Source organism: Carassius carassius, chromosome 11 (genome assembly GCF_963082965.1).
Source record: "Carassius carassius chromosome 11, fCarCar2.1, whole genome shotgun sequence".
NCBI classification, from domain to species: Eukaryota; Metazoa; Chordata; class Actinopteri; order Cypriniformes; family Cyprinidae; genus Carassius; species Carassius carassius.
The window spans coordinates 14,264,029-14,286,716 of NC_081765.1; the positions used below are offsets into that span (position 1 = coordinate 14,264,029).

Consider the following 22,688-nt stretch of genomic DNA (forward strand, 5'->3'; position numbering starts at 1 on the left):
ATATATTTTTTTTCCAAGTAAATTTTATTTTGTGTGTATGCATGCATGTATGTGTGTGTGTGTGTGTGTGTCTATCTATATACACACACATTGTGTGTGTGTACACAAACAAATATACTGATTAAGAAAATGATTTTCAGCAGTGTTTGTGCAAGCTTATACAGAAAATTGTGTTTACCGACATGGGGTTTTCAATTTGATGAGTGAACAGGTTGGATTGTCCAGCATGTCGATCTCCTAGATGCACAGTTGCATGGAATTACTCCAGGGAACAGAAGCATTCTATCAAAGTCAAAGAATGTCCTATTTCGGTCTAATTAAATAATGTTTCTGATCCTGGTGTTTCAGTAACCTCCCTGTGTGAACCCCATATGGCCAGACCCTTAGTTCTCCAGCAGCTAACCCACACTGTGGGCAGTCTAATACGGGCTCTTGTCAGTGAGGATCTCCGAATATCAACTCCAGGTGTTTCTGCTTGCCAGTTTCTCTTAAGTGTTCGACTCCGTTGGCCAAACGAGGAGTGTCAGTTTCCATCTCTGGACTCTGTAGCAATTCCGCATTTCTTTAAAGGAATTCAAATAAACTAGCGATCTCCTCCAAGAAACAGAATTTGTTTCTTTGTTTTCACAGCACTTCAGGTTTATTGTGAAGCCCCCATGTTTATTTACTCTGATAACAGAGGCTCTATTACACCTGAATGTGAAGTGAAAAAAGTCATAAATAAAGCAATTCCTCCGGCAGCTGGGAATGTTTTACCGTATCCTTTTATAAATGCATTTTTCTTAATGTTTTCATACCTCCAAGCTTTGCAGTGCTTTGTCACTTAGCGGCAGTGTGGTTTGATGCTACATCTTAAGTTCTGCAGCATTATAGCTCATGTGTAGCTCTCTCTTCAGCCGAAGCCTATCTCTAAAGCAACATATTGAGGAAGTCAGTCATTTAACTTTTTGTCAGCAGCACATTACTCAAATTCATTGAATCCTTTAGTCGCAGTTGTAATTTTATGCTGGTTTATGACCTCATCGTTTTAGTTCTCCAGCCCTGCCAGAAATTCACAGAACACACGAGAGGCAATATAATATGAGGACCAAGGTCACCTTTTTTTATATTTTTTCTTTCTTCTCCTCCCCCCACCCCCCACTTAAATTTACAGCAGGCTAAAATCGTTGTGACCTCTAGCTAATCAACAGCAGAATCTCAGTGTAATTATAGCTAATGTCAAACCTAAAACAGCTTTGATCGATACATACTGTATAGAGCTAGATTGGCGATTGGTAGATAGATGTGAGAAAATCAATTACAAAATGCATGCAAAATGTACAAGAAGTTGCCATTATCTTGCAGTTTTTCATTTGTGTTGCTTTCTAGCTGAGTTCTTAGTATTAATGAAAACTTTCATCTTTTCACCTGTTTGCTGATATCTTGACTGTACAGAGCAATGCCCATCCAAGGTTACATTTTAAGTGTACATAAGTTATTACTAGTGCTGTCGAAGTTAATATTGAATTGAATTGTCATAGATTTGCATTTCTGTATTGGGGTTTAATGCTGAGAATTGTAATCTGTTTGTTGTGCAGTTGAGACAAGGAAAGAGCTGTTTTATAGTGTCATTATATATACACATATTCCACTATCAGTTTTTTTTTTTTTTTTGACAAACTTAATTATTCAGATTATTTAGTTTTCTGTGAAAGGAACTGAATGTGTTAAAAAAAATAAAAAATTTTTAGAAAACCTTATTTTTATATTTATATTTATATAATATTTATATATTATACCATACTGTTTGGGATTTGGGATTTGTAAGACTTTTTTAAAAAGCTTTTGGAAAGTCCCTTATGCTCATCAAGGCTGTCTTTATTTGAAAATATTGTAAACAGTAATGCTGTAAAATATTACTACAATTTAAAATAAGTGCTTTCTATTCAAATACAATATAATATGTAATTTATTCCTGTGACGTCCAAGCTGCATTTTACTCCAGTCTTCAGTGTCACATTATCCTTCAGAAATCATTTTAATATGCTGATTTGCTGCTTAAGAAATATTTCTTATCATCAATGTAGAAAACAGTTGTGCTGCTGAAGTGTAGAAATCGCGATACCTTTTTTTCAGGATACTTTAATGAATGAAAGTTCAAACGAATAACATTTATTTGAAATATAAATCTTGTTTTAATAGTATATATATATATATATATATATATATATATATATATATATATATATATATATAAATACTATTATATATATATACTTTTATATTATAATGTTACTGACCCCAATCTAACATTTATATTTTAATTTAAATATATATTGATATTGCATATTTTATTTGACAACACACATAGTATAGAACTAGTAGTGTTTTATTGGAGCCCATGGGATTAGTTTTTATTCTCTATCTGGCCCATCACACTGATGTGCGGATCAATGAGAACTGTAATCTATGCAGCAGATTAGAGGTTTGCCACTGTGTGGTCTGTCCCTATTAGGCCATTTATCTCCCCTGAATGTGGTGTAATCAGGGATGCATTTGATGGATCTCACAACATCTTGCTCTTCTCTGTTCATAGCTGGAGGATAACATACGTCACTTCATGGATGAGCACTGAGCTTTGTGCCTCTTTCAGATAACTCTGCTCTCAAGACCAGTTTAGACACATGCTGGTTTTGTGCTGGTCTGTTCACAAAACTTGCTTGGTGAAGGAATGTGTCATACATGGCCTTTCTGGTAAAATTGGCTAGCCCTCTTTGGACAGAATTAGTTTTACTTGGTACTGAGTCCTGATTATAATTTTGTGCTAATCGGCTTTGTCTGTAATATTTCAGACTGCACATTTCTATGCTGGTAAATATTACAGCTTCTTTTATGTTCTATAAATCGATTGGAAAAAGTAACCAAACATAATAGCAGTTGAAATAGCGAGCTAATAAAATCCTGTAAATCTGCTCTCAGCAGCCCATGTTTAGCATTTATGCACATCAAGTAGACAACGATCAGTGAAAAGTCATGTTCACTACTTTAGAGTTAACATTGTTCCAAATGGACTTAAGGATGCAAAGCATATAGGTTTTTTTTTTGTCTGAGCTTTTATTGAAAAGATGGTAGACCATACAACTTGAGACTTGTAAGTGGAACCAAGTGAAATACATTAATTTGTTATCCATGTAGAGAAATAAGAAAGGATCCTGATTTCTTTTGTTTTGAAAAATTTTAAAAGCAGCCTACAGTATATAAGTATGCAGTTTTGCTATTACGTGATCTGTGTGCAGAATGATGGTGAAAGTTTTAAGTGTTTTAGATTTCTGTGTGTGTGTGTGTGTGTGTGTGTGTGTGTGTGTGTGTGTGTGTGTGTGTGTGTTCAGACTGTGCTACTTGCCTTGCTTTTCAGAACGCATTTTACAGAACAGTAAAAGCAAGAAAGGGTGCTTTTCAACTGCATGGTACGACTCTGTGTGGCATGGCTCAGTATGGTATGGCACGGCTCGGTTCAGCACGGTTTGCACTGCAGTTTAGTATCGCTTTAGAGTGGGCGGGATTATTCACATGTCATTATAGTTGCACCACCTCTACTGCCGGGACACTTTTTCATTCCGCGTTGTCCCATCAAGCTCTCACTGGATCCGTTCCTCAGCTATCGACAAGAGGAATATCTGTACAGTACTTCCGCAACAGACAACAACACTTTTTGGTTGTTAAAAATAGGCATGCTCATTCAAAACAGTTGCATTCGATCCTTGGCTGGCTGTGCTGATTTAAATCTAGCGGTTCTGTTGTGTTTGTGTCACAAGTTGAGTGACGCAGGTAGTGAAGATTCTCTCCAGCCAATCCGCAGAGTTAACTTTACACGTCATGTTTTGGTACTAAAAAAAAGTACCAGGTACCAGATACTGTACATAGTGGAAAACCCCCCAAAAGTGAACCATACCGAGCCGTACCATGCAGTGGAAAAGAGCCAAAAGACTTACAGTAAGCTACATACAACATACATTCTGTTGTTTAGTTAATTTTTTTGCTTGAAATTCGAGACAGTTCTTCCAAATAATTTAGAGACTTTCTTTTTCTTTCTTTCTTTCTTTTAAAGGAATTTAATACAAAATGTTTACTCAATTTAATTTAGTAAAAAAATTACAGTTAAGTCATTTCTAATGTTTATAATGTTTATTACAATTAAATGCTGTTCTTTTGAACTTATCAGATAATTCAGAACTGCATAATGTTTTCCACAGAAATATTAAATAGCACAAATGATTTTGTTAAGACATTGATTAAACGTTGACATTTAGCTGTGATGCAATCTATACTGCAGCACTGTCACTGGTGCGGCACCTTTTTGAAAGGTACAGACATGTACCATTAAAGTATTAATACTTCATTAAGGCACTAACTTTAGGTGCTTTTTTGCACCCTTTAGGTGTAAATAAGGTATAAATGTTTATATTTTGAAACTTTTTACCTTTTTGGTACCGCCTTTTTTCAGAGAGGAAAATATTGTTCAAAAAGTTTTTCAAGTTATTACATTTTTTTTATAAGTGTCTTATGCTTACCAAGGCCACATTAATTTGATCAAAACACAACAATATTGTAAATATTACAATTATTTTAATTTTAAATATTATTACAATAATCGTTTTCTGTTTTATTGTATTTTAAAATGTAATTTATTTGATGCAAAGCTGAATTAGCACCATTACTCCAGTCATCAGTGTCACATGATCCTTAAGGATGTATTGTGAGTTAAAACACTTGATGGGGGACACCATCATCCAAGACACAACACATTCCAGCGACTAGCCACATTACGCTTTTCTTTTCAGCAGTAAACACATTAGTTCGAATAATAGCTTAGTTTGACTTACTGGAGCACTGACCCTTGCAGCATCAGTAAGAGTCATCTGCATCATGGATTTCGACATGTGCCTCTGGGCAAGCCGCACTGATTGCTCTTTTAGCGGGGAAGATGGTGCACACAGTTTTACATTGTACAGCTTCTTGGCTGTCACTTAGTAAGTGATGTGTCAGGCCAGCATTGCACGACTCTAAATTATGAGTATTGTGAGTTAGTTGACATGATTGAGTGCATCGATGCAATTTCACTGCGGGTGACCAAAAAACACTGTATCACACTGACGGTTTCTGAGCTCTGACCTTAATTCCATCTCAAAACTGAACGTTCAAGCTTTCAAATAAAGGTTAAACTTAAAATATCAACTCTGAAAGGGCAATCCACACCCTATGATAACATCGGGCAGTCTAGAGGAGCAAGTTAGAAGGGAAACACAATGCTGTTTGGGCTCACTTGCAATTGTGATGTTATTACTGAATATATTTGAGAGTGAGTTTCTAGCGATAACCACCCATATATTAATAATTCAAGAAGGACTTGGAGCTGAGATCCATTTACAGTTTCCCCACACATACTGTAGAAGGTGCTTTCTGCTTTTCAGGCATTCCTCAATCAGATTCTTCTTATGCAGGGTAGATGCACACGCCACATTTTTCCACTTTTTATGATACGAGTATGACTGGCAGCTGTGTTTGGGCGGTTGAGCTGAGGAAATTACAGCTGCTAAAATCAAAAATGTATAAGATCTTTAGACTTAAGACTACACACACACACATATTTCTATGTGTGTCTTTATTATGTTAGAACGAGGCTGACAGCCGCCCAACTCTTCCAGTGTTGTTTCACGTCATGGGCAGCAGACAGCCTTTAGGCAGTACAAGAGCTGTTCCCAAACTAATGAAGAATGTTGTCAAGACTTACATTTCTTAACGGAAATTCATGTTGCTGTCTCCAAGCATTTGAAGAAGCCTTTAAGAAATGAACCGTGGAGCTTTGTGCTTAAAATAGTTGAATGACTTAACCTCACCTTTATGAAAGAATTATGATTTGAGAGATAATTGTCTTTAAATCCATATGAGATGACAAGCCTGGATAACTCCAGACAGAGCATGTGCTGCTATTCAAAATGGATCAGGGAAGAGAGTTGGAGGGTTGGCTATCATTTTGTCTGTGACTGTGTGATCAATCAAAGTGCCAGTTATCAGATCAATGAAGGTGACACTAATCTGGTAAATGACCTGCCAGAGTGTCAGGGCTGTCAATATCTGGACTGAGGTGAACTAATTCTGATCAATTCTCAAAATCACCTCTTACCGACAGGTGAAGTCTTGGTTCTGGCTTTGAACTTTAAATTATTTGATGGTTATAGAAATGGCAAATTGAGATGATGTGCCATTTGAATAAGAAGCAAAGAACAATTTAGTGAATACTCCATTTTTCCATGTACTAAGTGCATTTACTACTTATATCATCAAATATAAATGTTTTGAGAAGAAGGACTTGAGTAAGAGTTTATTGTACTGCCAATTTAACATACTGTTACTTTCAGAACTCTTCTTCCAAAGCAGTTGAAAACAAAACACTGTTGCCCATTTCATTTTCATGGGACTTTTAAAAGCAGTAAAATTTGGCACGTTTACTTCTTATGGTCAGAGAGAGGCAGCGAGAAAGAGTGTGTAAAACATTATATTATATTATATAATTAATGAGATAAAAAGTTATATATATATATATATGAATATATTCACTATCAAAAAAGTACAAAAGCTGTCACTGGGGCGCTACCTTTTTAAAAGGCACACCTTTGTACCTAAAGAGTCCATATTGCTACCTTAAATATACATAGAAGTACCTAAAGTGTACATTTTAATACTTTAAATACTTTTTTTTCTTTTTTTTTGAGAGGGAGAGAGTTTAGTGGAGATCAAAATTACAGAAACATTTATAAACTTTTTTTTTTCCTGAAACAGTGTTAATCTTCATTGCTGAAAAAAATGGATAAAGGAATAATAGAGGGTATACAGTATACTATGGGTATACCACTGTTCTACTAGTATGTTTTACAAAGTAACCAAAGCACTTGAGCAAAACCTTTATTTTGTGGAAAACATCAAAATAAGAGAACAGTAACCACTATAGCATGAAAGAAGATAAACTAAATAAATAAATACATTTTTGAGGGTTACACTTGTAAAAAAAATTGGTAGGAACAGTAGAAATTCCTGCTTTGAAATGACTTCAGCAGATCCGCAGGACATCACCCACACTCACTCTTAAAAATAAAGCTTTCAAAAGAATTGCATCTATGCCATAGAACAATAATTGTTGGTTCCCCAAAGAACCTTTCAGTGAACAGTTCTTAAAGGAAATTAGTGTGAAGAAGAATTGAATGATTTTCAGAGATTTTTCAATCGTTTTTAGGTCAGGTCTACTTTACCCATTTTGCAGTGTGACAGGGGGCATTGTTTTACATGAAAATTGTGGGCCGATTGGGGGATCCTCACAGGGAAGGTTACAGAAGGAGGTTCCGATAAATTTGCATTCACCCTGCCATGTAGCTGCATAAGTGGCCCAACTCCTACTGCAGAAAACATCCCTCAAACCATGAGACTTCTTCCTCCAGCATCCACTGGCTTATTTACACACTTTGGGTTCAGTATTTTCCCAGTTTGATGCTGAACTTAATGTTTCCCATCGGACCCAAATAAATTAAACTTGCTTGGTCCCTGCAGAGTGCTCATTCAGTTAGAATTATTTTAAGCAGCAAGACAGTAGGTGTGTTTCCATTACAGATTTGTGCGAAACTTTGGCGATATTTTATAAATGTTGATAAAATATATATATATTGCGAAATGACGCTTTCCATTAACCAATGTTATGCGACTAAAACGTAAACTTTTGCCTCTTTTTTACATTTTTAGAAGTCATGGCAATGGATTTTAGTGGGATTTTGGCTATATTTATTTAAAGAAGGAGTATGTGTCTATCTTCACAGAAGCAGCAGAGAGCCGCTTCAGAAACATGCGTGGCATGGCTGGAATAAACTCAAGCACTGACTAGAGTGGCCACAATCAGCTTCAGTGGCCATATCAGAGCCACACTGCACCGCAGACATGTGCAGTGTAAAATGTCTAAGCATTTATGGCAGGGAAAGCCCCTTATACCAGAGAGCGGCCACGTATGAAGTGTTTCTTGGATGTTATAGTACATTGAAGAATGATCTTATGTCTTTTTACATACGGCATGTGACCTGTAAATGCGGAAAAACTGTTTCCATTGCAGGTTTCCGAATAATTCCTTTTTCGCATTGCCTGAAAAACCACCTCATTCGAACATAAAAACTTTTTGCGACATATGGGTGTTTTTGCGTAACTGACTCGATTCCATTAGGGGTATTTTTAATTCACAATTTCAATTTGTGCAATTTGAAGGGTAATGGAAATGCACCAACTGTATGCCAAGACAGATCCTTAGAAATGCTGCCAGTTAAATAGGGTTTGCCAGATAATTAAGGAAATTAGAAACGGGTGCCAGATTAACAGAAATAACTGGGAAGTATCTACAAGTTAAAGATTTATTTTTTAAATGTCTCATTTAATTATTTAACATATATTTAATTTTTATGTACATATTTAATTTAATATATATTTAATTTATGAAATCAGCTTAAAAAATGGTCTTCTACTCCGATTAGGATCATTTCAAATTGGACTTAGCACTGACCTTGAAATTTAGGAAATTGCAGGTTGTTCTGTAATTTTCCTCCTTGGCCCTCATCATATACAAGTGTTGAGGAAAAACTGACGTGTCACTTTTCATTTCAGCCATGGGTTGTTGAATGTATTTTACTGACAGCTGTCCTCTGTCTCCCTGACCTTTTACTCAAAAGAAGGTTGTGTGAGGTGACACGTTCCACCAGTCTGATGTCTTCCAGGGTTGTTGTTTTTTCCCATTCTCTAAAGGTCATAGTTGTGATTTCGCTAAAGGTAACATTTAATCTTCAGTCTGTTCTAGGGTGATGATCACATTTGACATTTCTTTGCTGCATGTCTGAACATTATTTCCTCTTTTTGTTTTTGTTTACGTCATTGATTTGCATTAAACTGTCAAGTACACCATTCCTTTGTGAGTATCATTAGATGTTGCAGATATCAATATTAATATAATGTGACAGATAGGATTCAGAGTAAGGTCTGCCCCATATGGAGGTCTGACAGGTGGGTTTCCCATTCATTCACGTTCTGAATCCATGATTCTCCCTGGTATGCTACACTGCATAAGCAGCCGCTGTTTGTACACACCTCTGTTGATAATGAGGATCCAGTGTTTACATGGACCCTTCAGCATTAATATTTGTGTTGTCTTGATGTGTCAATGGATACTAAGTGGTGAATACTGAATAGCTGAGCTGGGACAGAAAAGATAATTGTTCATTTTTAACAGCATAGTCAGATCTTGTCACTTAATTCAAACAGCATAGAAACATAATGCACTAAATCCCTCCACAAATTAGTTTAATCTTTGAAGGTAAGGTCATTTCTTTGATATGATATAATTTCTGTGCAGAAGGGAACATTTCTATATATTAGGATCCAGCAGTAATTACAACCACAGCAAAGACACAGAGGAACTTCAAATTCCAACGCTGACATTGCAGCCCATCAAGCTAACACGCTGTAATGAAATGAAAACTGCTACTCAACAATTCCTTTGTATTAGATACATCTCTGCTGCAAGGATATTTTATTTTTATTTTTTTAACAGAAGAAAGACTCTGATTAAGTGGTGGTGACAAAATTGGCCATGACAAAAAAGTGGTGTCCTCACCTTAAATGTGTCTCTTTATCTGTTTTTTAAAGGTAAGATTTCATTCAGTGAGAATAGGTATGCAAACTATATTGGTAGTTGTTAAAACAACTGGCACAGACTGGCTCATTTGTCTGAAATTGCTCTGAACCATGTTATGCTGCTCTGATTATTAAAGTTTCATTTCAGTAGCCAATTAGAGCCAATTTCTAATCTAAACTAAAAAATTAATTATATTCATCTTCTATTATGTGGACGGCTTTAGCCACGCCGCTGTTGGTGCCGCTAATTTAAAAATTACAGCACATTTCAGCCTCACTTTTGTTAGAGTTTAAATGTTTTAAAATTGTGTTATTGTTACTCGATTCATAATTTTAGTAATTAATTTCAGCTCTTTTAGACTGTAAAAATAATTTACAGCAATCCCCTATGAGCTGTTAAATGAACAAGTTTGTCCTTGAGTCTTGAATTAATGATGAATCAGCCAAACTTGAATCCATTTGGAGGAGGTGTGGACTGAGAACTGATCTGAGAACAGGTCTTGTGTTAGTCTTGTTATCAGCTCCAGTTAAGACATTGAGTCAGTTCTGTTCAGAATTTTTCACAAACTAGTTTTGTGTCTGTGTTTGCAGGGAAATCAAGGGTTACTCTCTTGATCTTTCTCTCCCTCCTACTGTTTAATTTTTGAATAGAGGGTTTTGTATTTTGTGAACGTTGTTGCATGAAATAATGCACAGATTAAGGGGTGCTCACAAGCAGTCTTATTTTATTTATTTTTTATTCTCTCCTTTTCAAAGAGATTTCAGCCAGGATGATGTGGCTCTTCCAGTGCCTTTTGCTCTCTGTGTGGGCTGTTAAGGTTGATTTCCCCAATCTGTATGCACATTTTCATCCAGCTCTCCTGGGGCAAAGTGTTCCTTTCAAACTTTCACAATTATTTTTGATATATTGTATTACAAAGTGAATTGATTTAGGAAGGTGGGAAGCTGGAATCATTTGATGCCTGCGATATGACCCATAAGTCAGAGCTGTTATTTGGAACTCCGGCATTATTCTTTCTGCAATTTAACATATTATAGTTAGGTGTTCAAATTGCCAAGCAGCTGTTATGGTATTACAGTTAGTGCATTATTCAGAAGAGGAGAATAACAGCCCTGTGCAGTTGGTTAAAATGAAAACATTCGCTGCTTAGTTTTTATTTTTGACTCTTGTACTGTCATTTTTTGCAGTATGATTCCTGTTATTTTCTTTCTCTGGAGCTTTTTGTGAATTTACTGTCGCACATCATCATTTATTACTGCTGTGTGTGTTGGTGTACGAACCTCTACAGTAAATATTATGGCTATCTTTATGGGAATATGACATCTGTAGCTGGTAACCACCATATTTTGTTTTGAATGCTGGTGTGATTTGAATGACCATGACAGCATTGGTCAGCTGGCACCTGGACCAGCATGGACTTTACAGTGGTGCATGATATGCACTAACAACAGAATAATTGCACTTGACGCTTCATTGGACTTTTTCATAATGGGTGATTCTTCAATTAGGTGCAGCTTTAACTGCTGTGTTGAAAAGTGAAGCATCCTAAAACTGTAGGCCATTTCATTTCCCATGTGTGCCGCAATAAAAATCTTGAATTTGGTGTATATATATATATATGCAAAATTTCATAATATATTGATGCTATCAACGTTTGTTGAAAAGGTTCTTAAGCCTCAGATTTGACATTTAGTTAGCTTTGAAACTCTAAAAAAATATTGTATTATATTTATTTTATTTTAATGTTAATTTTAATTAACAGTTCAAAAGAAGGCCAATCAGGGCAATTTTACATTTCAAATGACTAAAAATAAGCAAAAGTTCGTTGCAAAGACCAAATGCTTGAACTATTGTAAATCTACTGTATTTTTTTTTTTTTTTTTTTTTTTTGTACAATTAGCTTATGCTTATATATGCTTATACTGCCATTAAAAAGGTTTGGGGTCAGTAAGGTTTTTTATATTATTATTATTTTTTTCTTGGTAAGAAATTTATGCTTTTATTTAGTAAGAATGTGTTATATTGTTTAAAAGTGACGGTTAAGATATTTATAATGTAAAAAAAAAAAAAATAATAATAATAATATTTAAAGTAAATACTGTTCTTTTAAACATTATATTCATCAAATAATCTTGAAAGAAAAGTATCATGCTTTCCACAAATGTGTGAATCGTTACAACTGTTTTCAACATGGATTATAATAAACAAAATGTTTCTTGAGCACCAAATCAGCATTTAGAATGATTTTTGAAAGATCATGTGACAATTCAGCTGTTCCATCACAGGAATAAATTACATTTTAAAAATATATTCAAATAGACTGGTTTTATAGAATTTTTATCAAATAAATGCAGTCTCAGTGAGTTTAAGAGACTTATTTAAAAAATATTAGCGACCCCAAACTTTTGAAAGGTAGTTTATATAATGTCTCACAATTGAATGCAGGTAGTCTGTCTTTCTTTTGATGATATTTCTCTGCATTGCAAGAGCCAGTAGAAATACTAATGCACTCATTTTAGGTGGTCAATATATCTCCTCAATATCTTGGATCCCTGATGTCAGTGTCAAGAATAGAGCCAATACCTTCTTTTCAAAACCATCTTTTCATAATGTAGAGATCTCGGTGTGGATTAATGGAGGTTTCTGGTTGAATTGCACTCAGGGGTCCTCCATCTCATGCACACAACAGTTATCCTCAAACTCATTGATGTCCGGGTCACGTGGCTACCAGCAGTAGCAATTTGATTGCCAAGAACATGCCTACAGCCCCTCCTCACCATCCCCTTTGCTTTGATGACTCAAGAAGCCTGGTGCTAAAAGTTGGAGGCGGAGGTCTGGAGACTTGCCTTGGGGGATATCTTCCATCTCTGCCTTATTTGATCAAGAACATCACCCATCTCACATTCTTAGCCTCTTGACATGGATGCAGTTACAGCAAGGGGAAAAATATGTAACAAATATGCCCCTGGGTTGTTATTGCTTAACTGTGTCTTTGAAAGTGAATGACAGGTACAACCGAAATAATGATGCATCGTCATGAGCGCTGACGTTCTTTACTCATTCAGTATTTAAACTTTTTCAGAAATTGATCCATTGTGGTGGTGCATAAGAAGGGTGTACGCCTGTTTGTTGGGGTTGTTTTTTAAGGGTTTAATCATTACAGGAGAGTTTTGTGTAATCCTTGAGAAGTGAATGGAAGGATTAATGTCTCTCTTTCATGCATGAAATGAGAGTTTCCCTCTCTCCAACCTCAGTAGACAGCCTAGCTCTCTTTCTCTTCTCTCTTTTGAAAGCTCGCTGGCATCCAATAAATAAAATGTCCTTTGGTTCATCATCTCAAATACCGTTTCCTGTTCAAATCTCCCTTCCTGTAGGCAAAAGGAAATAAAGTTTATCCATCTTATCGTGCAGTCATTAGTACAATCAGTGGCAGCACACAAAGCAAATATTTCCGTTGGTTAATTTGTTTGAAGATTGAAGAGCAGATCCTTTTTCATAGGGAAATTGATGGCATTATTGCTACAATGTGATGTGCAGCTGTAGCTTTCACAGACTTGATCTTTAGGCTTTGGAGCGTCTTTTGAATATTAGTGTTCAGGACTTGTGTTCATCATAATGAAATCTATTGCCCCCTCTATTGTTGTTTCCCATTATACTGATTGAACACAAAACGGCTAATTAATCACAACTGTTGATCTCTTATTCAGAGATAAAAACCACTTTGTCTTCATCTGAGTTGCATTGAAAAGATGAAAGCACTGAATATGAGCACATTTATAATGGGGGCCTCACAATACGCATGATTTACTCTTGTAACGCTGAATTATGTGACTATTTCATTGAATGGCTAATTCCACCTCAATGCAAAAGCACATTGAATTTCTGTCTTGTAAAGGTACCATGAGTTGTGGTTGAATAATATGAGTTTTTCAAGGCCAGTGGCAATATCTAGAGAACATTCAGGCCACAAAAAGTGTGTGTGTGAATTCAGCTCTATGTTTTTTATTATTATATATTGTTTTTCATATATACACTACTGTACAAAAATTTGGGGTTAGCAAAAAAAAATGTTCTTTAAAAAAAATATGATTACTAATGCTGTATTTATTTGCAAAAAATATATAGTTAAACATTATCAGAATTTATAATAACTGGTTTGTATTTTAATAGATTTTAACATGTAAAATCTATACATGTTGTATATTGTAATATTGAATGTTGATAATGGCCAGTATATCTCTTTTTTATTTAATTTATTTTTATTCTTTTCAGTAAAGAAACAGGCAAATGTACTTGCTTTGAACCAACAACAATGACCTATTCTATCTATGAACCCCGAGTAAAGATGGTGGCATTACAACTCGTGTCATGCTCCACTGAACAGGGCAGCTTGTTCCTGAGGAGCTCTGTGAAGATGAGCCGCCCCCTAAAGAGGTGTCCTGTGTGATGGCGTGTTCAGGTGACTGTGTGCTCAGCTCATGGTCTGATTGGTCCTCCTGCTCCCACAGCTGCTCCAGTAAAAACTCAGAGGGCAGACAAAGCCGCACACGGACTATATTAGGCTTGCCGGGAGAAGGTCAGTTGAATTTCATCTTCCACAGAAATTGGATAATAATGTTTTTACAAATGTCTGACCAATTCATTTTTAATTAAAGCGTGTGACATTGTGCTGATACAGCTTGCAATCTGGCCTGCATTTGTCACTTCCTAACCTCTTTCATTCCCACCGTGTTCCAGTCTCTCAGCACCTTCATATGTATTACAATAAAAAAAATATATATATATAAAATAAGAAAAAACAAAAAAATAATTTAATGCTTTGATATTGATTTGACAAGGGAAGTATTTTACTCTGAGGGTGACACCATTCATCAGTTTGTTCCTGTGAGTAGAGGAGCAATTTTGCATTCTGTATATTTGTTTCAGAAGAGGAAATATACCTTACACCGTGTCTACACCGTATGCTTTCAGTTGTCATGTCGCACCGCAGCAGCTAATGTCTGTCTACACTGGACGCAACAAAGCAACCATAGAAAATAATTTTACATTTGTATCAATACATCATACATCATAAATAGAACGCGTCAGCATTTTACTGTGAGGAATTTGTCATATCATGCCACACCACATCCAGTGTAGACAGAATCACTGATTAGAATGAGTTCAATAGTATTTTGTTGTGCCGCTCGCACCCAGTGTAGACACTGTTTTTTAGTCTGGAGACAGCTTCGGGCCACTTTGCTGCTGCACACACACACACACGAGTAACAGCATTGTGCATGCTCTTACATTCACTTCTCTCCATGCATCTGGAAAATGGAAATCGAGGCCCCAGCCTCTATGCACCATCTACCAAGTGTCACAAGCACTTATTAATATTCAGTCTGTGTTACACTCATAATGAGTCCCTGTGTTATGGAGAAAGGCTGAATGTCAATACAATGTCATTAGCTTCAAGGGCAGATGGTGTAGGAATTACTTTTAATTATAAAAAGTGCAGAAGTAATTTTGGAGGCTGATCCCACAGAACTTGTCACAGGTGTTCCTGCATCACGTGTGGAATACATATTCAGTTTCCTGATTCAGGTGTAGTATGTTGAGCTGATTTCAAGCATGAGGACGTTTTGATTACGACATTAAATCTCTGACTGATAGAGATGAGCTGTTATTTATTTTGATTTTATGGTTGATGGCAGACCCTATATTATATGGAAGCATATGGGTAGCATTATTCAATTTGGGATGTAATATTCAAAATGACAACGCATTTCTGTATTTACATTTACATTTTCTAATACATTTGTGCAACGTTTGGTGCAAAATGAAAATGAAAATTAAATAACATAATTTTCATTTGCCATTTCATACACCAGTTTTAATATGTAAAATGAATACAAATTGTAACGCTTTATAAGTTGCAAAATTAAAATGAAAATGTATTACAGAAATGATTAGATATGTATAACATGTTCAAGCAAAAACTGTGGCAAAATGATAATTTAAATGCTATTTTTCTTAAATGCATTAACACACAGTCAAGACACTTACGATTGCATTTTCATTCAATGTCCCGCAATGAATGTAGCAAAATTCAATGTGCACATTGAAAATGCATTCCGAGCCGATGTAAATACAGAAATGCATTGTCATTTTACATATTGCATTGTCATTTTGCTTATTACATTCCAAATTGAATAATGCTACCCATATGCTTCCATAATTTTTTGATGTGTGGTTAAATTATATAAAGGTATAGAAATGTTGTCATCATGCACTTTCCAAACTTTTATGAATTTTCTTCTGCAGAACACACAAAACCAAATCGTTTTGTAGATAACTGACTTACACGGTGTAGACAACTAAAAAAAAAAAAAAAGAAAAAGAAAACTTAATATAATATAATATAAACGTTTATGCTCTACAAAAGAAAGTCATACAGGTTTGTAACAACTTGTGTGTGAGTAAATTATGACAGAATTTTCTCAGACAGTTCTTTATTGTTTGGAAAAAGAGGTAAACTCAAGCTATTGTTTGAGTTGTTGTTATAAGTTGTTGTTGCTGTTAAAATACCACATTCATTCTTTCTATATACCATCAAAGGCGATTTATTTCCCCCCAAAAAAACTGCAAACACCAGTGTTATTTTAGTATTGTTTATATAATATTAAATATATATATTTTTTTAAATATTTATGAACATTTTGAATGAACTTTTTCATTTTCATTTTAATTTAAATATGTTATTTGTATGTGCTTTTTAAAATAAATAATTTAAGTTTGTGTCATTTTTAAATAGTTTTAATTTATTTTAATTTATTTTTTAGTTTTACTTCAGTGTTAGCACAAACTTCTTTTCACTTATTTCAGTTACAAAATTTCAAATTATCTTTTCAAATTATGTAATTTTTAATCTAATATTTAATTTAATTATTTATTTTTATTTCAATTAAGAATTTAAATTTTTGTTGATGATAACTACACTGTGACATTGGCTCTTTTAGCATTGATTTGAACAACAAGACCACAACATTAACTCAACCAATGGTTTGACCAAAGAGATAAGACATTATTATTGTTGTTGTTGTTTTTAATTTCATTTGATGCTGCTATTGGTTCAGAAATTATGAACAGTTTTTAAATTCTTTTTAAGCTTTTTTTGTTTTGTTTTGTTTTTTACAACATTACAAAACTCAGCCTATGTCTCCTTTCATCTTCATGTCCCAGTAGATTTCTGTTTCATGCCTCTTGTGCTCATGTAGCTCGTTAACATTTTATGGAGCATTAAAGCAAACTTAAGAGAGGCTTTTCCATCTGTAATGCAGTAAATGATCTTTCCCATTCCCAGCTAAGGCATGTCCAGCTGCTACTGCTCAGGAGGAGTGGAGAACTTGTAATGATCACCCATGCATCACGTTCTACTGGGAAGCGTCACCATGGGGACCATGCATTGAGGACTCCTCCATGAATCTAAATGGCAGTGGCTACTGGAACGGAACGGCCACCTATGCAGTCGGTGTGCAGATTCGTAAAGTGGTCTGCATGAAAATGGGCGTCGGGCCAGTTATTCCCAAAAGGTGACTTATTTTTATGTATGAAATTTATTATCTTTGGATTTGTGTATTTCCACACACCACATTGAAAGTGTTTGCAGTGGCATTTTGTGGAGGTTAGCTTATTAAAGCACATAGATTTTCCACCACTGCTCAAAGCAGATGAAATTGTGTATTTTACTAGTCTTTAGTGATCACTGCTTTTAATTTCAAATAACATGAACCACTTACTGTAGCTGTCAGATACTGGCTTTGTTCAAACAGGCAGCAAACTAAGATTGTCATCTTGTGATTTTAAATCAGATTTAAATCAGATTTTGGAAATGCATTTCATTCAGTACAGTAAAATCATATCGAACATAATTTAGTTTTTTCATAATTTGGGATGCAGTGTGACTAACATCATATACAGTACAGTTAGTCGCAGATGTAGGCACTATTGCACTTTATTTAACTTGCATGCAAGTAGCACTCACTATGTTCATCTAATTATCAAATAAGAGAATGGTTTTGGACACGGTGTGTGAATGAATGAGCAAAATGTGGTAGTGCCTTTAATGCGTATGCTGTTTTTGGTCAATATAACAGCTTAACAAGCAACTTGTCAAATACATTCAGTTTCCTCATCAAATATGTGCTGGCATAAAAGTTTTGCAGTGTTCCTGAATCCGGCCTATTTCCTTTATGGGATCAACCATTTTTATAGCTTTTATCTTTAAAACATTTTCAGCATTTTGTCTCCCAGATATATATATATTCAAATACAGGCATAATCATATCACAAACACAAATTTAGTCAATGTACTTCTCACATGGAAAAATTTCCCTTTCTAGCTTCTGTGAATATATGTACATTTAGCAAAACTAGGAATCAGTGTTTCACATATTCTTACTACACTGTAAATGCAAATAGTATTCCTTACTATAAAAACACTAGTATGTTTACTTGATTTTAACCAAAATGTTGACTTTACTACAATTTTTTATTGTTGCTGAAATATTAGAACATTTAGCTCCCATAACTGATGTAATTTAAGTAAAATTACTCAAAATGTCTAAGACGTGCTGTTACGCATGCGTACTGGACCACAATTTCCCCTCCCCCACATACAGCACAGGAGCACATGGATTAAGGATTCCAGACGAACTACTTCGACAAGATTAAGGTAAAATCTTTTCCTTTAATCTTAATTTTCTGATTTTTTTTATCAGAATAATCTTAATGATGAAGAATGATCTTAATAATCGTTACATCTGCGCATTGTTAGTTCTGTTTTATGGAATTTATTAGCCAATGTTAAGAAGTAAGATTAATGCATTAACATTCGCGCGCAATCCAGCCAAAGTACAAATGGATGGAAAAAACCACTACCTCTTCAGATCAGTTATTTAAAAAAAAAAAACTTGACACAATGCGTTAAAAAAGCACAGACGAGTGATGAACTCTAGTCAAGTCGGTTGCCACGAATGTGTGCTTATTATAATTATGGCAATATGCAGGCAGCACAAATTGCAACTAATTTAAATATAAGTTGGCACGTAAACTTTAACAGTCTTATTTTTTTAAATAATACCTTTATAAATGTTATGTTTCCATTTAACTCACTGGCCACCTGCTTTGCATGTGTCCCACAATTTGAAAAAAAAAAAAGAAACACTGGTCTATGTATCTGATTGTTTTTTGTTCATTAACTTTTGATTGACTCTTTTTTTTTCTTTCTTTTTTAGAATACCAGTTGATGAGCTGCTATGCAGTGGAAATGTATGTTCTGCCATAGCTGCCAACTTTTGAGTTTTACTTGGAGTGAGATTTATGGCGGGTGGGGGGGGTATATTGTGATTGTCAAAACATATTAGTAACTAAACTGAATTTTATTAGGTTTAGTGACAACATGTTTTTAGTACAATTTCTGGTAAGCTAAGCTTTTTTATTATTTCAATTCGATTCAGTTTGATTTGTTTTAATATTGACTCATTTGGATAAATAGGCTACACAAGATAGGCATTAATTTTTCTCAAAAAAAAAACAACTCACCTAATGCTGTAAACATACGGAGAGCCCTATCAGCTGGCAGTATTATTTAAGATTAAAAATAATTCAAATTAAATATAATGCGTTTTTTTTTATTATAATGACAACTTTATTTAATGATATAGGCCTAAGTAAAAATATAATAATAGTACACATATTTACCTCAATATTCTCTATAGCTCTTTTTTTCTAGCCAAATAAATTGCTATAGCTTATTATGGTAATCAAATGGCTTTCCTGAGGTAAATCTTATCTGACATAATTGTTCTCCAGCTGTTTTATTGACCTCTTTGTTTGTTTGATTGATTGGTCGATATTATGTATGAGGAATATACATTTCAGTAAATTGTACTGTATCTTTCAACATTGTTCATTCGTGTTTATTTAGTTGAGATGATCGGTTCACATGCCGCTAGGGATCTGTCGCGTCACATTTACAAGCGCCAAAACGGTATGTATTGTTTGAATTTCCTAATAAAAGTGACAGAATCTGAGAGCTGAGATTTTTTTTATATATATCATAAGTAACCTGCTCTGTCTAGTCTGTCGGTCTCCGTGTCCTCTTTGCTTCGCGATTTTTCTGTGCGTGAGAAAATGGATGCGTGGCGTGAGAGCGTGTGAAAAGTCTCAATTGCGTGTGTCTCACGGTGAATGCGTGAGAGTTGGCAGCTCTGGTTCTGCACTTACACATCAGAAAAGAGGGCACCACTTCTTAAACACTACCGCATCAGCCATGGAACATATTCACGACTTGTTCCAATACCATGTCTTCATACTGAGTGTCCATGTACTTTTAAGTCGTTCAATGCATTAAAAGTGCATTTATCAAAAATCCATTCCCAGCATAGAATTGCAGAGTCAAGTAGCTCTGGTCATGCTGTAGTTTGTTACAAGTGCCATGTTTGTGACTTAACTGAGCCATGTAGCAAGTCAGATTATTTTGCCCATTTGCGTACTCATTTAAAGAATAACGAGAAAGTTCAGTGTCCTTTCAAAGACTGTTCATTTGAGACTAATGTGTACTCCATGTTTAATGCGCATAAAAGTAAGGCACACCAGCACCACTGCTATGAAGATTTTAAACTGGGGGTTGTGTTAAGTTCTCAACATAGTTACTCAGAAGAAGATGCAGCTTGTCCACCTGTTGACAGCTCAGGCAGTGAAGATGAATGTAATGTGGCAGAAGAACAGGGCAATATGGATGACAAAAAACAAAAGTTGGAACACAATTTGGCATCACTTTTTCTAAAAACGCTGCAAGTTGTTCTGCCTAATGAACTAAATGACCCCTTCCCTTTGGCTGCTTATAATGTCAGAGGCCAGTTCTATGTCACATTGAAGTATTATATCTGCTGCTAAATTACATTCTTTTGTATTATTGTATTTTTTTTGTTTACTTCTGCTTCTTTCTTTTCATTTTAGAATTACACTTGGCCATGTCCATGATACTTCGCGTTATTGTGCACGAAAGTGACATCCGAAAAATTATAATTCCTGAAAAACCAGCTGATGGTGATGCCTTGAAAAACATGCTGCAAGAGAATCTTCAGCTCACATACACATTCAGTGTCCAATATGGAGACCCTGATTTTAACCATGCATTGTGTAATGTCAGTGACATTAATGACTTGCCAGACAGGGCAACACTGAAAATAATTCCTCTAGACACATCTCCCTCCTCAAGTCAAGCTAACACAGTACTTTTCTCAGATTCTGATACATCAGAGCATTTGTCTGCTGAACGACAGCTTGAATGGCCAGATGATTTTGAAATACCCAAATTCTCTGTTAATGTTGAGTACCATCTCCGTCAGGGAAACCTTGCTTTTCTTAAAGATGGTAGATCAAGAGATGAAGATTTTGCCCAAGTTGCTGCAGCTCTAATCAAAGTACATCCCACTTTGATTAGAGCTGCAGCAACTTGGGCAAAATCTTCATCTCTTGGATATGCCTTAAAGTTGTACATGGCCCCAGCAAGTGCTTCCAGTATGTCATGTTTGACTGAACAGGGCTCCCCAACAGGCTCAGCTGGCTGGAAAAATAGCCTGAAATTTAAAATGGCCAACTACAGATCCAAATTGCGTAAATCTGGCTGTAGTGATGTTGCAGTAGGGGGAAAGAGCTGTGCAACGATGGCAAAAAAGTCAGGCATTAAAAAACCCAGGCAATTTGAATTCTATTTATTGCCAAACTTTCCTAATGGGGAAGATGAAGAAAGTCAAGAATGCACAATAATAGAACTTGTATAAGAAATGAAAAAGAGTCCCCCAAACTTGAGCCTGATTGGCAAGAAGATGTACAGTACATTTGCTTTAAGACGGAAAGAAATCATCCACTCTGAACCTCCAGTCTGTGAAATCTTGAAAAAGTGGCCAGCACTTTTCACGGAAAGCCAGGTTTGTATCCTTTTCCTCTTCAAAACCCTGTTTGTTTTTTTATTTTTATGAATTGAATGTTGGAATGTTAAAAGCCACTGCATGTTTTTGCTTAGATCTTTACAGAATTCAATCGTATATCAGGAAGGAATCTGAGATCTGAGATCTACGCAGCTTTTGACACACACTCTGCACGCTTGTTTGAAGTTTTTCGGGAAAAAAAGAGGAAATCGGGGAAGAATACTTGATGAAATCTTGCAACAAGCTGATTCAAAGGTATTCTTGTATAATGCTATGTTTTGAGTTATGATTTGCATAGGATTGTTACACTCAGCATATAACATGTCAACCTGTCTCTACTTTTTCATAGCCATCTGATGTAACACATGTTTGCACCGCAGTACTTCATGGACTTCCAGTGCTCCTGGGGGATGACCCAGAGGAATTTTTCAGTACGTGCTTTGTAAGTAATGTAATTGGCGTTTCTGCATTTTTAAATTGCCATTTTGTTTTATTCCATGAGAGTATAGCTCATGTTGGGAAAAATATAAAAAAAAATCCTATGTATACTTTTTATAGTTTTGCAGTAAATACTTTGTCTCTTGTGAAACAATTATGATGTATGACATTTGAGTGCCTTAAAGGTTCACCCAAAAATGAAAATTGTCATTTACTCACCCTCAGGTTGAAAACAAAGGAAGATATGTTGAGGAAAGTTTGTAACCCGTTTTTTTTGGGGGGGCCAACATTGACTTCCATAGTATTTTTTTTTTTCCTACTATGGAAGTCAATTGTGGCAGCCTGATTACAAACATTCCTGAAAATAAATCTTCCCTTTTCTTTTTTTTAAGCAGTATAAAGAAATGTATACAGATTTGAAACAACTATATGAGGACAGAATTTTTATTTTTGGGTGAACTATCCCTTTAAATGTATTAATTAAATTATATAAACAAACTGATCACAGATTGGTTTTGGCTTTATCAGCATCACACACTTTGAATGGATAAGATACAGTCTTGTAAATGATGCTT

At 35.2% G+C, this 22,688-nt stretch overlaps 1 protein-coding gene across 1 annotated transcript in view; it reads left to right on the plus strand.

Annotated features, from left to right (window-relative positions):
* Window positions 1-22,688, plus strand: part of LOC132152809 (thrombospondin type-1 domain-containing protein 7B-like) — a 272,917-nt gene that overhangs the window by 155,579 nt on the left and 94,650 nt on the right. Inside the window, exons 9-10 of the mRNA XM_059561707.1 lie at window positions 14,082-14,273; window positions 17,043-17,271. Of these exons, the coding sequence (XP_059417690.1) occupies window positions 14,082-14,273; window positions 17,043-17,271 (421 nt within the window). The remainder of the gene's footprint in view (window positions 1-14,081; window positions 14,274-17,042; window positions 17,272-22,688) is intronic.